This window comes from Falco biarmicus, chromosome 9 (genome assembly GCF_023638135.1).
Source record: "Falco biarmicus isolate bFalBia1 chromosome 9, bFalBia1.pri, whole genome shotgun sequence".
Lineage (NCBI taxonomy): Eukaryota > Metazoa > Chordata > Aves > Falconiformes > Falconidae > Falco > Falco biarmicus.
In genome coordinates this window covers 25,588,035-25,603,914 of record NC_079296.1, presented here as the reverse complement: position 1 = coordinate 25,603,914, position 15,880 = coordinate 25,588,035, and the positions used below count along the sequence as shown (strand labels likewise).

Here is a 15,880-nt window from a genome sequence, read left to right as displayed (position 1 = left end):
CACACACCAGGAACACACTGATACTTCAGAAAACAGGAGCTGGGGTCAGATGACACTTGTGCTCCTCTGAAAATTTCCTGCTGGAGCCTTTCACACTGTAAAACTATCCTGAAATAATTCGAACACTCCAGGCAGAAAAAGCCAGCTGCTTCCCCAGGTCAGCCTGAGAACTGCTCTTGAGACCCTTCGCTCGCTCACCCAAAACAATCACATGCTCTGGAAGGAGGCTTTTGCTGCCTTCCCCAAGATCCAGAAAAAGCTCAGTTTGTGATCCCCGTATGCCAGTGGGAGGTTCCTACAGCCTGTCTGCACCAGCCTCTGTTTGCATGAGGCTGTGTTTTATGAGCCTGAGAGCATTGCTTTGAAGGAGGATAAAATGGGAGCGAGAGACAGTAAATCGCTTGGGAAGAGCAGTACTTGGCTCTCCCTGATGCTCTCAGCTCTTTCAGTGTGGTACCAACGTCAAGAGAAACTGTGCCTTGGGCAACGTAATCTAAACCAGACTCTCGTGGGAAACAGTTGGGCACCGTCAGGAGGAGGGACCGGGCTCCCACCACCTCCCCTCCTTCACACTGCACTGCAAAAGCCACAGGTCACCCTCTATTACCCCAACAACTCCCTCAGCCCTTCAGTACCCAAATTCACATTCCCTCCTTGTCCCCGCCACCCTCCTTGTCCTCAGAGGATGCAACAGTGAACCATCCTCTCTTAGTCATGCTACTGCACATGGCAGCAGCCAAGAAACAGTTCTTCCTTTGCAAAGAAACCACCTCAACATAATGTAGTAATTTTACTCCCTGGTAATTAAAAAGCTTAAGCTCCAACTCACGCTTCCAAGCATTTGCTCAGAAGGGAGGAAAACTAACAAAAACATTCAGAGCCATCACCAGAACCACCCCTGTGAAAGGCCTAATTCCCTATACTGCTTTAATTAAAGCGGATGAATAGCAGTCTCCCTGCCTAAAAACCTTTAAGAGAAATAAAGTCAATCTATAGGCTTATGAAAATAAAACAGGAGGAGGGAAACAAACACAAAACCCCTGCCAATTTTAGGGCTTACCAGAGGATTATAACATCTGGTCTCTCTTTTCAAAAGGAGTTGAACCGGGGAATGGATGGTACAGAGAGGACACAACCACCTCTCAGAGCCAGCATCGTGCGTGGGGAGCTGGCGATGGGAGAAGAGAGGCAGAAAGCTGCAGAGAGAGGCAACACCCATGCCTGCACGTTTTTGTCTTCACAGCTGTCTGGAGGAACGCTCCTTTCTGCTACAGCCACAGAACAAAGGATCTGATTTAACCGGGGAGGGGGGGGGGGGGGGGGGGGGGGGGACAGGGCCCAGGGGAGCAAATCCTAACAGATGATGAGTATAGCTGACCTCCAGTGAAACAAAGAACAACTTGCAAGGAATAATCTAATCCATAAGAGCAAAGTATTTATCATCACTGCTACAGCAAGAGACCACCCTGCTCCGGAGGACATCTACAAACAGATGTGAGCATGGAGGCTTTAAGCACACTAATAAAGACACCAGTCAGGCACAGGTAATTACAGAAGGACTTTAGCGCTGCAGTAATTTAATGCTACAAAATATTTTATAAATTTCTTTTTCTAATGCCATGGGGAGATATGGCAGTTCTAGTTTGTCTCTCTTTGTCCTCAGTAAAAGAAGCACAGAGAGTCAGGGGTGGATTTGGACCCTCTACACCCCACCTGAGTCCCCAGATCTTCTGTTTCCCATTTGTAAAGCACCTCTGGCAGTGGAGAAAACTAGGATGAGTCTTGGGCAGAATTAATGAGTAAACATGAGCTTAACTGATGATTCCCAAGATCATACCCTATGGCGGGGGGACACAGAAATTGAAACCAAGTGTGCTCCAGCCCCATGCCAGCCCCATTCACCTGCTCTCACATGCTTTGGGTAAGTCCACATGTGGTGATGGGTGCAGGACATCATCTCCAGTGCTTTACAGGAGCGGTATGGACACATGCCCGGTGGGCACATGTAGAATTAACCAAACTTGACTGTTTTTCCACTTGGGCCAGAGAAAATTAAAACCTTGTGAAAGTCGCTTTGTCTTAGAAAGAAAGCAAATTTACTTTGCTTAGCTTTATTACATCTTAGCCTTCTTATCAGTTTGATTTCATTCTTAAGTAAATTTAAACCCCAGTGTCACATAATCTGGCAGCAACAGTGATAGGCTTTATACAGAAAAACACAGGGAAAGGGTTCTCAAAAGCACTCAGACCTGCTGTGACTGCTCCTGCTGAAGTCAACAGTAAATGCAATGATACCACAGGGAGCAGAGCTCAAGGCTGAGGAGGCTTGGCGCTACGGAAACTTATGGGTGGGATTTTCAATCTCTTCAAAAACGATTACTAATAACAAAGTAAATTAAAACTAAAGAGCTAAGTTGTGACCCTGAAAATATTTACATATGTGCCTAGCTCGCACCTTGTAAGTAATTACAGGGGGGGCTGATTTCTGTCGCTTTCTCTAATGTAAGCCAGGAATAAGGGTCCGGACGCATGTGGAAAACCTTGGCTCACAGAGAGGGTCAGCTACAGTGATTTTGGTGGAATTACTCATGCTCTGCAGAGCTTTTGAGCACAGGCATGCACACAGCAAGACTCCTTAGAAACACCAGGATCTTCCTAAACCCACAGCCACACTGACATGTAAATACACTGACTGTAAAATGGGACTTTTCTGGTTATGATGGTGATGGATATCTGCAGAAACAGCATTAAAATCCATTCACTTCTAACTGACCATAGTAAAACCTGGATCAGAAAGTGAGAGTTAGTTAAGAAAAACTGGGGGAGGAAAACTTTTTTATTATTTGTGTGGATCTGACACAGTGGCATGAATTAACCTAACTTCAAAGGATAAAGCATCATCATTACAAAGCACTGCATCAAGTATAATAATTTCCAGGCTATTATGCAAACCCAATTGAAATAATATTATGGGTACAAGATTATTCTAGTTCCCTATTAATCCCAAAAGGAAGAGGGATGTGACTTATGTTCTCATCCCGACAAATCATCTCAAGACACTGCTGAATCAGACATGCTTGAAGCTTAAGAGGAAATAAGTAAAAATGTTAAGCTTTTATTACTAAGTTTGAGGATTCGTTAATGAGAATGTAAAACTAAGCCTCATTTAAATCCCCTCATTGTTCCTGACATAAATCCTTAGATTGTGTAGTTACTCTGGAATGGAGAAAGAAAAGAGCTAGGGAAGGTCACCTTCCCAGCTATTCATTTCCAGGCAGTTTCACTCCCAGGTACCTGCACAATACAGCAGTCTTCACTGCAAGCGTTTTGGTGGAAATGCTTTACTTGCATAAAGGCTGCAACTGTTCCCACTGCACTGAAGCCATAAAACTATTGCAATTGAACCAAAACTTGATAACAGCTTAATGGCATAAAGCAATGTTTGGGCTAAATTGAACCTGACCATATCACTCTGAAGTTCTTTGCCAAGTTAAAAGGCTTTTATTTATATTCTTTACTTACATCCAAGAGACTTTGACATATTTTAACTCACCTGCCTTCCTTGTCTTCTTAACCTTGGTCCCTTTCCAAGAAAAAAGATGTCATCTGACCACGGATGGGGTTTGATTTCCAGCAGCAGAATTAACCCACAACACAAATCCCTCGTGTTTATTCAGTGAGTGATGGTGCATGTCCTGGGGAGTGAGCTTAGCCAATATTCCTTGATGAAAGAGGTGGAGGGGGACAGGCTAGAGGTACCTCTGTTACCACATCACCCACTTGCATGAAACAAATCCCTGAGTTGTACCTATTCCAACTCTTCTGGTTTCATAGACAGTATGGGGAGAGCAGAATACACTGAGACCCACCAGTAGATCAGTGTCACTATTACTGGGACTTGCTGAATCTCCTTACATACGGGTCACCTCATGTTGACGCAACCGTGGCAGACTGCTGTACTGCAGAAACATGGCTTAGACAGTGCAATCCTGGTTACAAACACAGACTAATTGGACCTCAGGCAAAGCACGCAGCAGCCTTCCCTCCACCCGCTGAGTACACACAGGAGGGACTTCGGAGCTGCTCCAGCGGTCAGATACTGTGTCAAATGTACACAGCATCTGCATGGCACTGCACCAGACACCCCAACTGAGGAGGGTTAGTGAAAGGACAAACAAACAGCATTTACAGCCAGAGAGCATCAATTCACCCTCTCTTTGACAGGGCTGGAAAAAATAAGTTTTGTCTAGGGTGAGGGAAAGGAATTGAAAACCAGGATTATATCAGGCTGAACAATGCTATGATCAAAGAAGAATCTTTTCCCTACCTCTGAAGGTCCTTTTTTGACCTGTGTACGAGGGTCTTTTTCAATCAGGTCTAGCAAGTGCCACCTCTGCACACAACGTGGCTCGCATCTGCTCCAAACCTGGCTGGTAATGGGTGTATGATATGGTGGCATAACACGAGGCGCTGCAGTCCCCAAATCCTGGACACCTCATTTTCCTGCAGCAGCACTACCCTGAAAGCTTTGTGCCTTCATTTCCCCAAATCCCTTCCCAAGGCTGTTCTCGGGAAGGAGCAGGAATGCACCTCGCTAGCTTGACTTTGTTAGAGCAAGACCAAGGAGGAGGAAGAGAGGCCCATGCAGGTGGTTCAAGCAAGCTTGTGGCAGCCCAGCAGCACATCCCTGGCAGTGGGATGCAGCAGGGGGGTCAAGCAGGGCAGTATCACACTCCAGCAGAGCAGCTTTTGCTTGGTGGAGAGTGTGTTCCTTCCAGCTGCAGGCAGCCCACCGGTGGCTCTCCCCTCCCCTGTCACCACGTACCAAAGCCAGCAGCAAGCAACCCCTTCTTCTCCAGCCCCTGAGAGAAGGGGGTGGCTGGGACATTGTGCAAAAGTAAATATTTATGTAGCCAGGGCCTTCCTTCCCCTGCCCTGTATTTTCTCGCCCTTCTTAAAATGTTACAGATCAGCTGTTTTCATAATTGTGCAGGAAATGAGTTCCCTGCTGGCTGGCAGCTTAACACCCGTGCGTGCTGGGTCTACTGTGGCTGCACCGCTCATCCCTGCTGCCAGCTCCTGCATCCACCCAGCATCTTCAGAGTGTGGATTTTGGCCAGGTGGGAGACAGGATAGTCAGGGACATGCGCAGAGAACTTCCTCACTACAGTAGTCCTTCTCACATCTGCAGCTTAGAGGAACCCCTATCCCTTGGTCCATGGGTCAGATCAGGATCCCGGGAGACCCGACACTCTGTTTATGCCACTTCAGAGCAAACATCCAAACCAGACTAACACAGCTTCCTGCCTGCACGCAGCAGCGAGCGCTCTCAGGAAATTCAGGCATATTTCAAGCTTGCGACTTTTTCTTTGTTCTTCAGACAAAGCCCCGTTCACTGGAGATGTTGCTAAAAGGATTATTATCTGTAGAAGACTTCTCTTCCCAAGAGGAAATCTGCTAAACACACAAGTCTGCATCTGCTCTGTTTTGTAGGAGCTGAGATTAAGACAGGAATATTTTTCCTTCTGCTCCCCGCATCTAATGACTTAAATAGACCAGTGGTGACGACACAGCCTAGAGGGAATAGGCACAAAGGCCTTTACCCTGTACTCTGGCCTGATGGTTCTGCTGCTTGCCTGAGAGGGTACTAAGCTAACTTGCGCTCAGTGGGAAGAGTTGGAAGGATCTGGTGGGAATCACATCTAACGGTGCACTCAGTGAGACCTGCCCACCAGCCCGAACACCTCCAATAAAACCCCAGCAAAGGCCAAACCAGACTGTAAACGTTCTGCTTGTTCCGGGCTAGCCCTGTGCTGTTCAGAGCGCTGAATACAAGAAGAAACCTGCAAGTCTGAACTTGCCAATGCTTAGGATGTAAAAGCAGAAGGAACGCAATTTTCTACTCTTTATTTAGAGGTGGCAAAATCCTGATAGAAAATGACATGGTGAAAGTGTTTAACTTCAGACCCAAGGAAATTTGAGAGCAAACATTAATTACCTCCATCCTGAGTACAAGCCTGGGGCCTGTATTAGCACCTTTCTGAATGGGAGAAGCTCAAGAGGGTTGAATTTCCCACTTCTAGGACTTACTTTATTTTCCTCATCTACCTTCCCTTGGCTTCCCCTTTCTAATCCCCGTGTTACTTCCCTCTCTTCACCTCAGCTTTCCCATTAAACATGACTACAACTCTAAAAAATATCACAGGGGGGCAGACACTGCCATGGGTTATTTCATTATAGTGGAAATAGATTCAGTTTGGCAAATCCCTGCCCGCAGTATCCCCTCACTCTGCTCCTGAGTATAAAGATCCCCTTATGAGTAAGGACAAATGTGTTCACTAGAGCCTGAAAATAGCTGCATTGTGGAGCAGGGAGGTCTGCAAACACACCGTGCTTAAGAACATCAGCACCCAAAAAGCTTAATAGATAGAGAAAGTAAAGTTGGAGAAATCACTTGCGATCAGGCAGCAAATTCCCAGGTTCATTGTTTCCAATCCACAGGAAAAAAATAATCAGAACCTATTTTAGGCATGTGAGTATATAAATAAATCAGCTGGTCCAGCCAAAAGGCAATGGGGGCTGAAAACAGATTCAGAGGTCTAGACTATTACTTCGCTGTGAATCTCTGCTGGGCTCTGCTCTCCTCTATTGCCCAGGCAGCTTAAATCTCAATGCAACAAACGCAGATCAGGCAGAGAAGTAACATCCAGAGGGGCTATCTAGAGCCTGTGGGGCTGCAAAGCCATCCGAGCCCCTGCAAGCTTGACTCCCACGTAAAAAAGCACTTTCATTATATGGGCCATTTGTTGATGGATTGTGGGAAAAAGTCAGATTTCAACCCAGAGACGAAGACAAGCAAACCCTTATATAAAGCCACCCTCTCCCCAGCCTGTGGGTTGAATGCAGAATGCTCTCAGACTTGCTACATACCACCCACTTTAGATTACAGACTTGCAGAGTTATTTTTAAAAAGTAATTATAGTAGTAGAGGGCACACTCATCTGGAACGGCTGCCTGAGGAAACGAGAAGCCCAATGCAGCTCAAACTGCTTTTCAAGTCTATAACCGTGTTTATTTATTGCCTTTAAAAACAAAAATCAAAATCCAACTAATTTCTGAGTTAAAATATCTGTATATTTCCCCAAGGAGTCCAAGCAGCTATACTGCACTGAAAACCTGCCCTGGCCTTTTTGGTCTAGCATCCAGCACCAAAAAAAAATAAAAAAATAATCCCCATTAGCTCTGGCTTCAAGCAAACCAAAACCCCTTTCCATTCCTTATTTTCCCTTGAAATTGTGGCTTGATCATTAGAAAATGCTCATCAGGAGACTCCAATGGTCTAATGAGAGGCATATCACGTTCTGCATATGCTGATTTCTGCCCAGAGGTGGTTTCTGGCTGAGCAACACACCAGCTCTTAACCCATGTGAGAGGAGCAGGTACAAGCCCCAGCAAAATATTCTGTAGGTTTTTCCTACTCCAGTCCCTCATTTCAGCTGCCAGATGGTGGGTTTTGGATGCTAAGAAAGGACTTAGAAGAGACTGAAAGAGAGGAAAGAGGTCCAGGTACTTGGGCAGATGCCAGTATCGTTATTTTTTTCCCCCCTTTTTCTTCCTTTTGCCATGAAACCAGGCCTTTGGCTTACGCCCTATTAATGCCTGAAGACCTCCAGAAGGCTTGACGCCGCCTGTGAAACAGGCTCAGCATGCAAAGCCAAAAGCCCCCCTGCACCCCACTACATGGGGCTCGCTGCAGCCCCTTCCTCAGTGGGCAGCTCTGAAAGCTGGCAGTCGCTGGCAGCTGCCTTTTCCGCAGCTTCTTCAATAGGAAGCAGCCTAAGGGCATCCTATGACCTCACACTTGACGACTTTGTCTTTCAACCAGAAAAGACTTAAACCCTAAAAATATCTCCACGGAGCCTGAAGAAAATAATATGCCTGCCTGACCCCCTCGAAATCATCAATCCTCCTGCTGCCCCACCAAGGAACAGCCGCTTCCTCCCGGCAGCCCCTGCTTTCCCTTCAAGCCTGGAGCCGACAGGAAATCCATTCTCCTCTTGTGAGAGACAGGAGATGAATTTTCCACAATAGCTCTCCCAGCAAGGCAGAAAATAGAAAGAAACAATAGAAACTTCTTTCTCAAACAAAGACGCTGCTGAAGAGCAGCTCACCAGAAGCTCAGCATCACCCAAGTCCTAAATAAGTTGCAGTGGAAACAAGCCAAGGACCTGTTAGCCGTTTTGCTAACACACTACCCTGGCTCAAATATAAGTTCATTTTAAACCTAGAGGCACTCTCCCCTTTCAAAGAACAGGCAGGAAAATTGAAAACGTGTACATTAGAAGGAAATTATATTGCATTATAGAGTGGCCCCCCAAAAGCTCTCTGTAGCTGTTCAAGCCCCCAGCATCCCATGCACAGTGCCATGGACCACCTCCCCACCTCCTGGCAGCCCCTCTGAGGTGGGGACAGGGGACGGTGATGGTGATTTACAGCAGGTGGGTGGGAAGGGGATAGGGGGGCAGAGGTCCTTTTTCTCCATCTAAGAAATTCTGCCATTCCATATTCAGAAAAGCACAGTACAATATCTTGGTTATTTGTGTTAAGACAGGTAAGGCTGAGCAAACCAGACACCTGAGACTCTTCTCTGTGTGTGTGTGTGCCTATCACACCTGCAAGACTACCCCTGCATATTGAAAGAACACAGTTTAAGGTAACTTAATTCATATTATTTTAATCTAAAAAGTAAGATATAACTGGGTCTAAGATAAAGATAATTTTTAACCTCTAAGCTACTTCTTGACTGGCTCTGAACTGCTGCAACACTGTTTGTTTCTGTGTAGGTCAGGAATTCTGAATGACTCCAAAGAAAAGTTATAATCACTTAGTAACACCTTGTTGCCCTGGCACAGAGCGCTGCAGGGCAAGACAATAAAAAAATGGAAAAGAAGTTTGAAATTAAATATTTTTGCACACAAAATCCAGCTAAAAATAAGGACAGGGAACGCTTTTCCTTTTAAATGTCCTGCTAGCAACCACCTCTCCAAAGGAGAATACAGCCTACAGTAAGAGTATCTCCGAGATTTCCAAGGGTACTCCTCAGCCAGTGTGCTCCTTTACAGTCACCGTGCCCCCTGCCTCCCCAGGTGGGCAGAATAAACGTCGAAAACACCTCGCAAGCACTGACCAGTGCCGGAACACAGCACCTTTGACAAAATTACACATGGCCACGTCCTAATTTTGCTGATCCTGGTCTCAACACAGGTGGAATGGGATCTGCTGGATCTGAAGGTCACCACAGCGCTGGTTGTTAGGATGAGCCTGCCATCCCTGCTTCTGCTCAAGCATAACTGCCCAAGATCTCTGAACAAAATGCAGTTTCTCCTCCAGCCCAGAGCAAAAACGAAAGGAGCAAAGCTAGAATATACACAACCAAAGGAAAAAAAAACCTGCTCTCATCACCATGGATGAAATCCTGCTGTTGCAAACCTGCTCAAGCTTTTCTGCTCGGCTTCCTTTTCCCCAAAGACAGCACTGGAAAGGGGCGGGGGGGGTGGGGGGGTGGGGGGGGGTGGGCAGAAAAAACCCAACACACCAAGCCAAACCCAAAAAGCAGACATATCCACCTGGGATGCAGTTCATCGGCAGATCTCCTTCCCCACTGCGGCCTGCGAGCAGCAGAAACAGAGGCGAGGAAGGTCCCGGCCAGCGTTGGGGAGAGGTTATTCCCCATCCTCCTGCATTGTGCAAAATGGGGAGGCTCCCAGCCGCCGCCAGCACTCCCCGCCTGCCAGCACCCCTCGCCAGCCCCAGGTATCTGGGCGGTGCTGGGATGGCCTCCCACACCCTCTGCAACCGCACCTCTCCCTTCTCCCAGCCCTCCTGACTCACACACGGGACTAGACTCGGCTGGGGCTTGCACCCCCGGCTCCCACTTGGCTGGGGGAACAGCCTGCAGCACACCTCGGGCAGGGGAGGAGGAGAGGCTGGGGTTTCTCTGGGAAACTGGGAGCCTTGCCCAGAGATTAAAGTCGGGCAAAGCCCTCCTGGCACAGAGCAGCTCCCCCCGCTCCCCTCCCACCATCGCTGGCACCAGCCACATGCTGCAGCTCAGGAGCAAAAACGGGGGCCAAACCTTGCTCTACCTGCAAGGATATTCCAGCCACCCTGTGTGTGCTGCCTGTCCTTAAAATGCCTCAGCAGGGGCACCGAGTGTTCCCACTGCCTCAGGGCCGAGGAAAGAGAAAGTCCCAGTGACCCCTTTCAGATGGTCCTGGGGTGTTTCTCTTCTCCGGGGGTGGGGCAGGGGAAAGCAGGTCATCGGGGCACAGCAGGCCAGACAACGGCTCATTGACATCTCATCCATCATGCTGGCATCCCTCCTGGTGCCCCAGGACACAGCCACCAAGCTCCGCTGGTAGCACGTGGCATGAAAAGTATGGTTTCCTCTTTCCTTACCCTAATCAAGGAAGGAGAAAAATCTGAGTGGGAAAGAAAGGAAAAGAAAAGGTGCCTTTCTGGCAGAGGCTCCCAAGCATTCGAGGCAGGGACTGGAGCCAGGCCAGGGTGTTGCTTCTGCAGTTGCCTGAGTGAGCTGGTAGGGCAGCCTGCACCAGCCCCCCTGGTCCCCTGCGATGGGACTCAGCATCCCAAGGGTAAGGAAAACCAGACAAAGCAGTCTCCTTGAGCAGAACGTCTCCCTCTCCAGGCAGCAGGGAAGCTGCAGAGCAGGCATCCCGTAAGGATCTTCCCCTTCCAGAACAGTTTATGGCAAAAATCTCCTGTGTTTTTTCAGTAGAGCTCAAAACTGCTTTGAAGTCCAGGCAGGGACCAAGCTGGAATCTGAGTAGAAAGTGCAAGGGGCTGCCATCATCAGTGCCCAGCCCTCCATGCCATGGAAAGCCCAAGCCTCTCTCCACGGCAGGGATCTGCAGCCCAGTAGCCAGCACGACAGGATGATTTTATGCTGTGCAGTGTATTTTCCCCAAGGCCACCCTCTGGAAGACACAGTGGAGCAAGAAGAGCTGACATCCCTCCAACTTTGGCTTTGTGTCCAGATGGCTCTTCCATTTAGTGCCAAAAGAAATGAAAAACAATGCAAGCCCTGAAGTCTTGAGTCAACCACTGCAAAACTGTTAATCCCAGAGTTGCATTGCCCTGTCTCTGCCATTTGTATTTGCTGCCATGTTCTCCAGAAGCTCAGCAGTCCACTCTTCTCCTTCCAGCAGAAGTTCTTTCATTATTCACCTTAAGATCCCTGAAATAGGGAGCCCAAATCCATAACCTCTTCTCTCTGCTGATGCAGATATAGAAGTATCTGACAGGGAGGGAGCAAAGCTTCAAGTCCACACTACAAAGATCACTCTTCAGATATGCAGCAGGAAAGGTGACGGAGAAATCAGTGCATTGCAAATGGGCTCAACCAGCAGCCACACTGGTACAGCCAAACAGCGCTTTCCATCTGTGTCTTCTTACAGTGACAAACTGTCTTTGGTCTAGAAAGGTTTTTTTGCAGCAAATTTTATTCTCACTCTTCCAGAGTCTCTCTCCATACTCTCACACAAAAAATTCATACCATCAACTACAAAAATGGTCTCTGACCACCCCAGAAAAATAGGTTTCTTAAACGGTTTTGTTCTGCCTCACCTCCCAAGATGCAGACTTTTCCAACAGTAAAAAGGGAAATCAGAGAGAAGAAAGGGAAAAGTCATGGGAAGAAGATAAAATGGGGAAAGGGAAGGAAAAATAGCAGGTTTTCCTTCTCTGTATGGTTAAAAGAAAAAAAATCACAGAAAAATTGAGGGCAGGGGAGTGACTCTCAAAAAGTAAAACAAAACTTCAAAGTTATCCACAGGACATCTTTTACAGGACTACCTGAAACTGCTTATTATTTCCTTGCTCCTCTCCATGGCACTGAAAGCTGTAGAGTCCTTACTTGTGTAAGAGCGAAGAAGGGGAAAAATATATATGAAGAAAAAAATTTGATAAAAATAAGATAAAGGTGTCTAGAGGAAAGAAAAACTGCACTTTTGTCCTGTTGGACCCAGTACGGTCTCTCCTTGGAGGGCAAGGCTCTGAACTTGCAAAAATCACAGCCAACACATTACAAGTCAGCAAAGCAGCAGCCATTTTCACCCAGGTGGAGAAGAAACCTGCAGTGAAACACCTTCTAGTACCCAAGGAATCCGTGATCTGTTCAGACAGTGGGAGGGACGGAGATGTACAGCTGGGAGCTGAACAGGGCAGCGGGACACCTTTTGCTTTCCTCACAAATCAGGATCATGCACCACCATCCCTGCTTTGTGCAGGGTAAGCCGAGACACAGCGTGACTGCGCCTAAGGAACAGGACCTGGACTGTCTAGCCTCTTGCTCCAGATGCGTAGCTGACTGGTGCTCCTGATCCTACTGGCATGACAGCTGAGCACACACTAGCCCTTTCCCTGTGGGAAGGAGATGCCGGAGCTTGTTTTCACCCAATGAGACCCTCTGTACACCCTTTCTGCCACCCAGATGATCGTGGATAGACCAGGCAGGTGTCCCAATGGCCATTCATCTCTTGGTTTAGACATCTTCTCCTCTCCCTCTCCATGCCAGAAACAGACTCATTGTCTTGGATCCCCCAACCCTTGCTGCGACTGCTAAACAGTCAGGGTATAGAGAGGGAGATACTGCACCCCTCCTTTGGGACCCACAACGGGCCACCCCCAGGGCCGGGTGGCCCTCTGGCCCAATCTGCTGCAGCCATGCTCAGTTCTTCCTTTCCAGCCCTTCGCTGATTCAGGTACCACCACCACCCACTTCTGCCTATGGAGCAGTGGCTGCACGGGCTGCTGCTGCAAGCTGCACCACACTACGGGTGACCTGCCAGCAAGTCCCACACGCACCCTCAGCCACAGCAAAGTGACCTGCGAAGGTGGCTCCTCAGCTCCCTGGCTCAGATCATGCCTTTATTTCAGGAGAGCACTACAGTGTTGCGGACAAGCAGGAAGTCATGGGCTGGCACGCATCAGCTTCCTAAACCAGACCTGATGGGGGGAAGATGCCCGAGCCTGCAAGTGTCACGGGCAAACCCCAGGCACTCAGAACCCAGCAAGCAGAGTCATTCCAGCTTGGTTGAATCAGGCCCATAATAAGCAAGCAAGATCATAACATCTTCATAAAAGTAGGATTTAAGCACAAACATCTGCCCTGCTGTTTTTTAATTAAGGGAGTTTATAGCTAGGTATTCATTTCAGTAATCCATGGCTCCAGCTGCAGAAATGCCATGCGTATTCTAATTATGGCAGCTAGTTTATTTAACAGAGTTTGACACTGTTTGACATTTAGCTGAGTCACCTTGTTCCCAAGTAAAGCAACAAGGGCTTTTCAGCAGTTCAACAATAAAGAGGCAGAGATTCGATATCAAAAGTAGAGCATATATCACAGAAATTTTAAATTAAATACAGCTGAAGAGTATTCTGTTCTGGCAGCTTCTCTCTTTGGGACGCTAAGTCAACCCAAATGTTTTCCAGATATAACTCTTCCCTTCAACGACATGCAGCAGTACCATCTCCCTCATGTTCTTGAAGGGTGGGAAGGGTAGGAAGTGTTGTAATGGGCATATGGGATGTATCTCATCCTCCGCAAGTATCACCCAGCCGTATATCAGGACATGCATCACAGGCTGAGTGAGCATCAGTCACCTGCATTCAGCCAGCATTTTTCTAGGACAAAGTAAAAGAAATGGGCCATTCATGGTCAATACAGGAGGAGCAACTGTTACCTGCAGACAAGAGATTTTCCTACAGTGCCTCACCTAAAGCCATTTGCACTCCTACACAGTGCTTTTCAAGGACCTCAAAATGCTTTCCAGCAAGAAAGGCAGGCCAACAATATCCATCCTCATCATACAGAGGTTTCACAACGGAACTTCTTTATGAGTTTGTCGGTGGCACAGCTGGAAAGAGAGCCCAGCTTGGACTCCTCACCCCAGGTTGGAAATGGAGGGCAACACCACCTCCCCCTGGCTGCAGGTCTGGCTGCAGCACAGAGCACGGCAGTCCTGGGGCTGTCTGCTAGAAGATCTGCCGAGGCTGCCAGGCTGCCGCGCTGCCCTACTGCAGCTCTGATGCTTGTGTCACGTATTTGCACTGCTAGTTTCCAAGTCCCTGCTTCCCCACATATTTGCACTGCTAGTTTCCAAGTCCCTGCTTCCCCACATATTTGCACTGCTAGTTTCCAAGTCCCTGCTTCCCCACATATTTGCACTGCTAGTTTCCAAGTCCCTGCTTCCCCACCAGTCGTGGAGCTGTGCTCACCACACATCTGGAGCAGCTGCTCTGCCTGCAAACGATGTCAGGGACCGCAGCATGCTCCTGGAGAGTCCTAAGCCCCCCCATCCCAGCCTCTCTTTACAGACCCTTTGGGGAAGAGCTGGGATCTCCTTTTTATAGTTAAGGGCAGAACAGACCTTTTAACAGGCTGAAAATACTCCATTTATTCTGGCAGGCAGTGCAGTGAGCCGAACTTTAAACCAACAGCCAGAATCATGCAGTCAGACAATAGAGAGCTGGCCTGAGCGTGCATTTCCAAGAGCATGCTGCGGTCTGGCTCATCTCCCCGATGCCATCCCTGCCGTAAGAAGCTGTGTGGAAGTGTGTGCCATTACCCTGAGGAGATAATATCCATCATGTACCGGCTCTCTCTGAAAGCTGTCAGAGGGACAGTGGCTCAAGGCCAAAGAGATATTTATTTATCTTTTTGGCCAGCACTGCAGAAATCCCTGTTTGCATTTAACCTTCTTTCAGTTTCCTTTATATCCCAGTGGCAGCTCTAATTATTCATTCCTCATTGTACAGTAACAGTGCCTGCAGAGCCATAGCATCCAGAAATGAAGATGACAGTGCCTCTAGTCTCCAGTGGCCTCCCAGCTGGTGGCCCAGGCTCAGGCTGCCTGGTGGCACCCCACAGGCACAGCCCCCAGAAGCCATCGAATGCCTTTTGTGTGGCAGGGCACGAGCCAACCTGAACCTGAACAGCTGATGCAAGATCCCCTGGGAGCCCTAAACACTATGTCGGTTATTTTAGGAGGAAGGGGAGGTCTGGTATCACAAGGCCGCATGTACGAGCTCCCAGGGAAAAGGCATTTGTAAGAGTGGTCACAAAAAGTACTAGAGATCGTGGCTGGGGAACTGCAGTCCCCAACTGTTCTCACCCATCTTATTTAGGGCTTTCCCCACAGCATTACCTGGTAGAAAAGGGATGATTCTTTGCTTGGGGTCTTTCTGGCCTCCTTCAATAGGGAACTTGTCCAGAAGCTGCATCTGCAAAAGAAACAGAACAAATTTCTCAGGGGGGAAACACAGACTGGCCGCATAGGGACCAGGGGATCTCTTGGCCTGTGTGTGGTTTCAGAGAGGATTAGCAAAGCAAAGCAACTGCAGGAATTGCTCTGCCTCGTTGCAGGGCAGCCTGTGCATAAAAAGGTGCGATACAGTTCACTCCAAGAAAGGGAGGGCAAAGTTTCTGGCAGCACAGAGGAGCTGGGACAGGGCCCAGGCAGACATCTGAGCCTGGCCTTGCTGCCGTTCTAAAATTAGGCTCTCATTATTCCTCACAAAACACACGCCTTGTCTCTAATCCACAGCCTGCCCGCGTTGGTGGAGACACAGTTTTTACCCGTCCGTGTGACAGACCACCCGCCTGGCTAAAAATGCTGTTCAAGCAATCGGATTAAAGCATATTTAATAAAACACCCACTCTGCTTTCTTGCTGGCAAGGCACTGCCCACTGCCCTGGGTCCGGTAAGAGTGCTCCTGCTTTCCCAGGGGGAGAGAGGTGGGTTTGGGGGGAATAGCCTCCACTGCAGTCCCTGCATGGAGGACAGCAGCAGAGAAAGGG

At 48.3% G+C, this 15,880-nt stretch overlaps 1 protein-coding gene across 2 annotated transcripts in view; it reads right to left on the bottom strand.

Moving 5' to 3' along the window:
* Positions 1-15,880, bottom strand: part of SH3PXD2A (SH3 and PX domains 2A) — a 272,044-nt gene that overhangs the window by 177,827 nt on the left and 78,337 nt on the right. For both annotated transcript variants that reach the window (XM_056351801.1, XM_056351800.1), the window contains exon 3: positions 15,228-15,303. In XM_056351801.1, the coding sequence (XP_056207776.1) occupies positions 15,228-15,303 (76 nt within the window). The remainder of the gene's footprint in view (positions 1-15,227; positions 15,304-15,880) is intronic.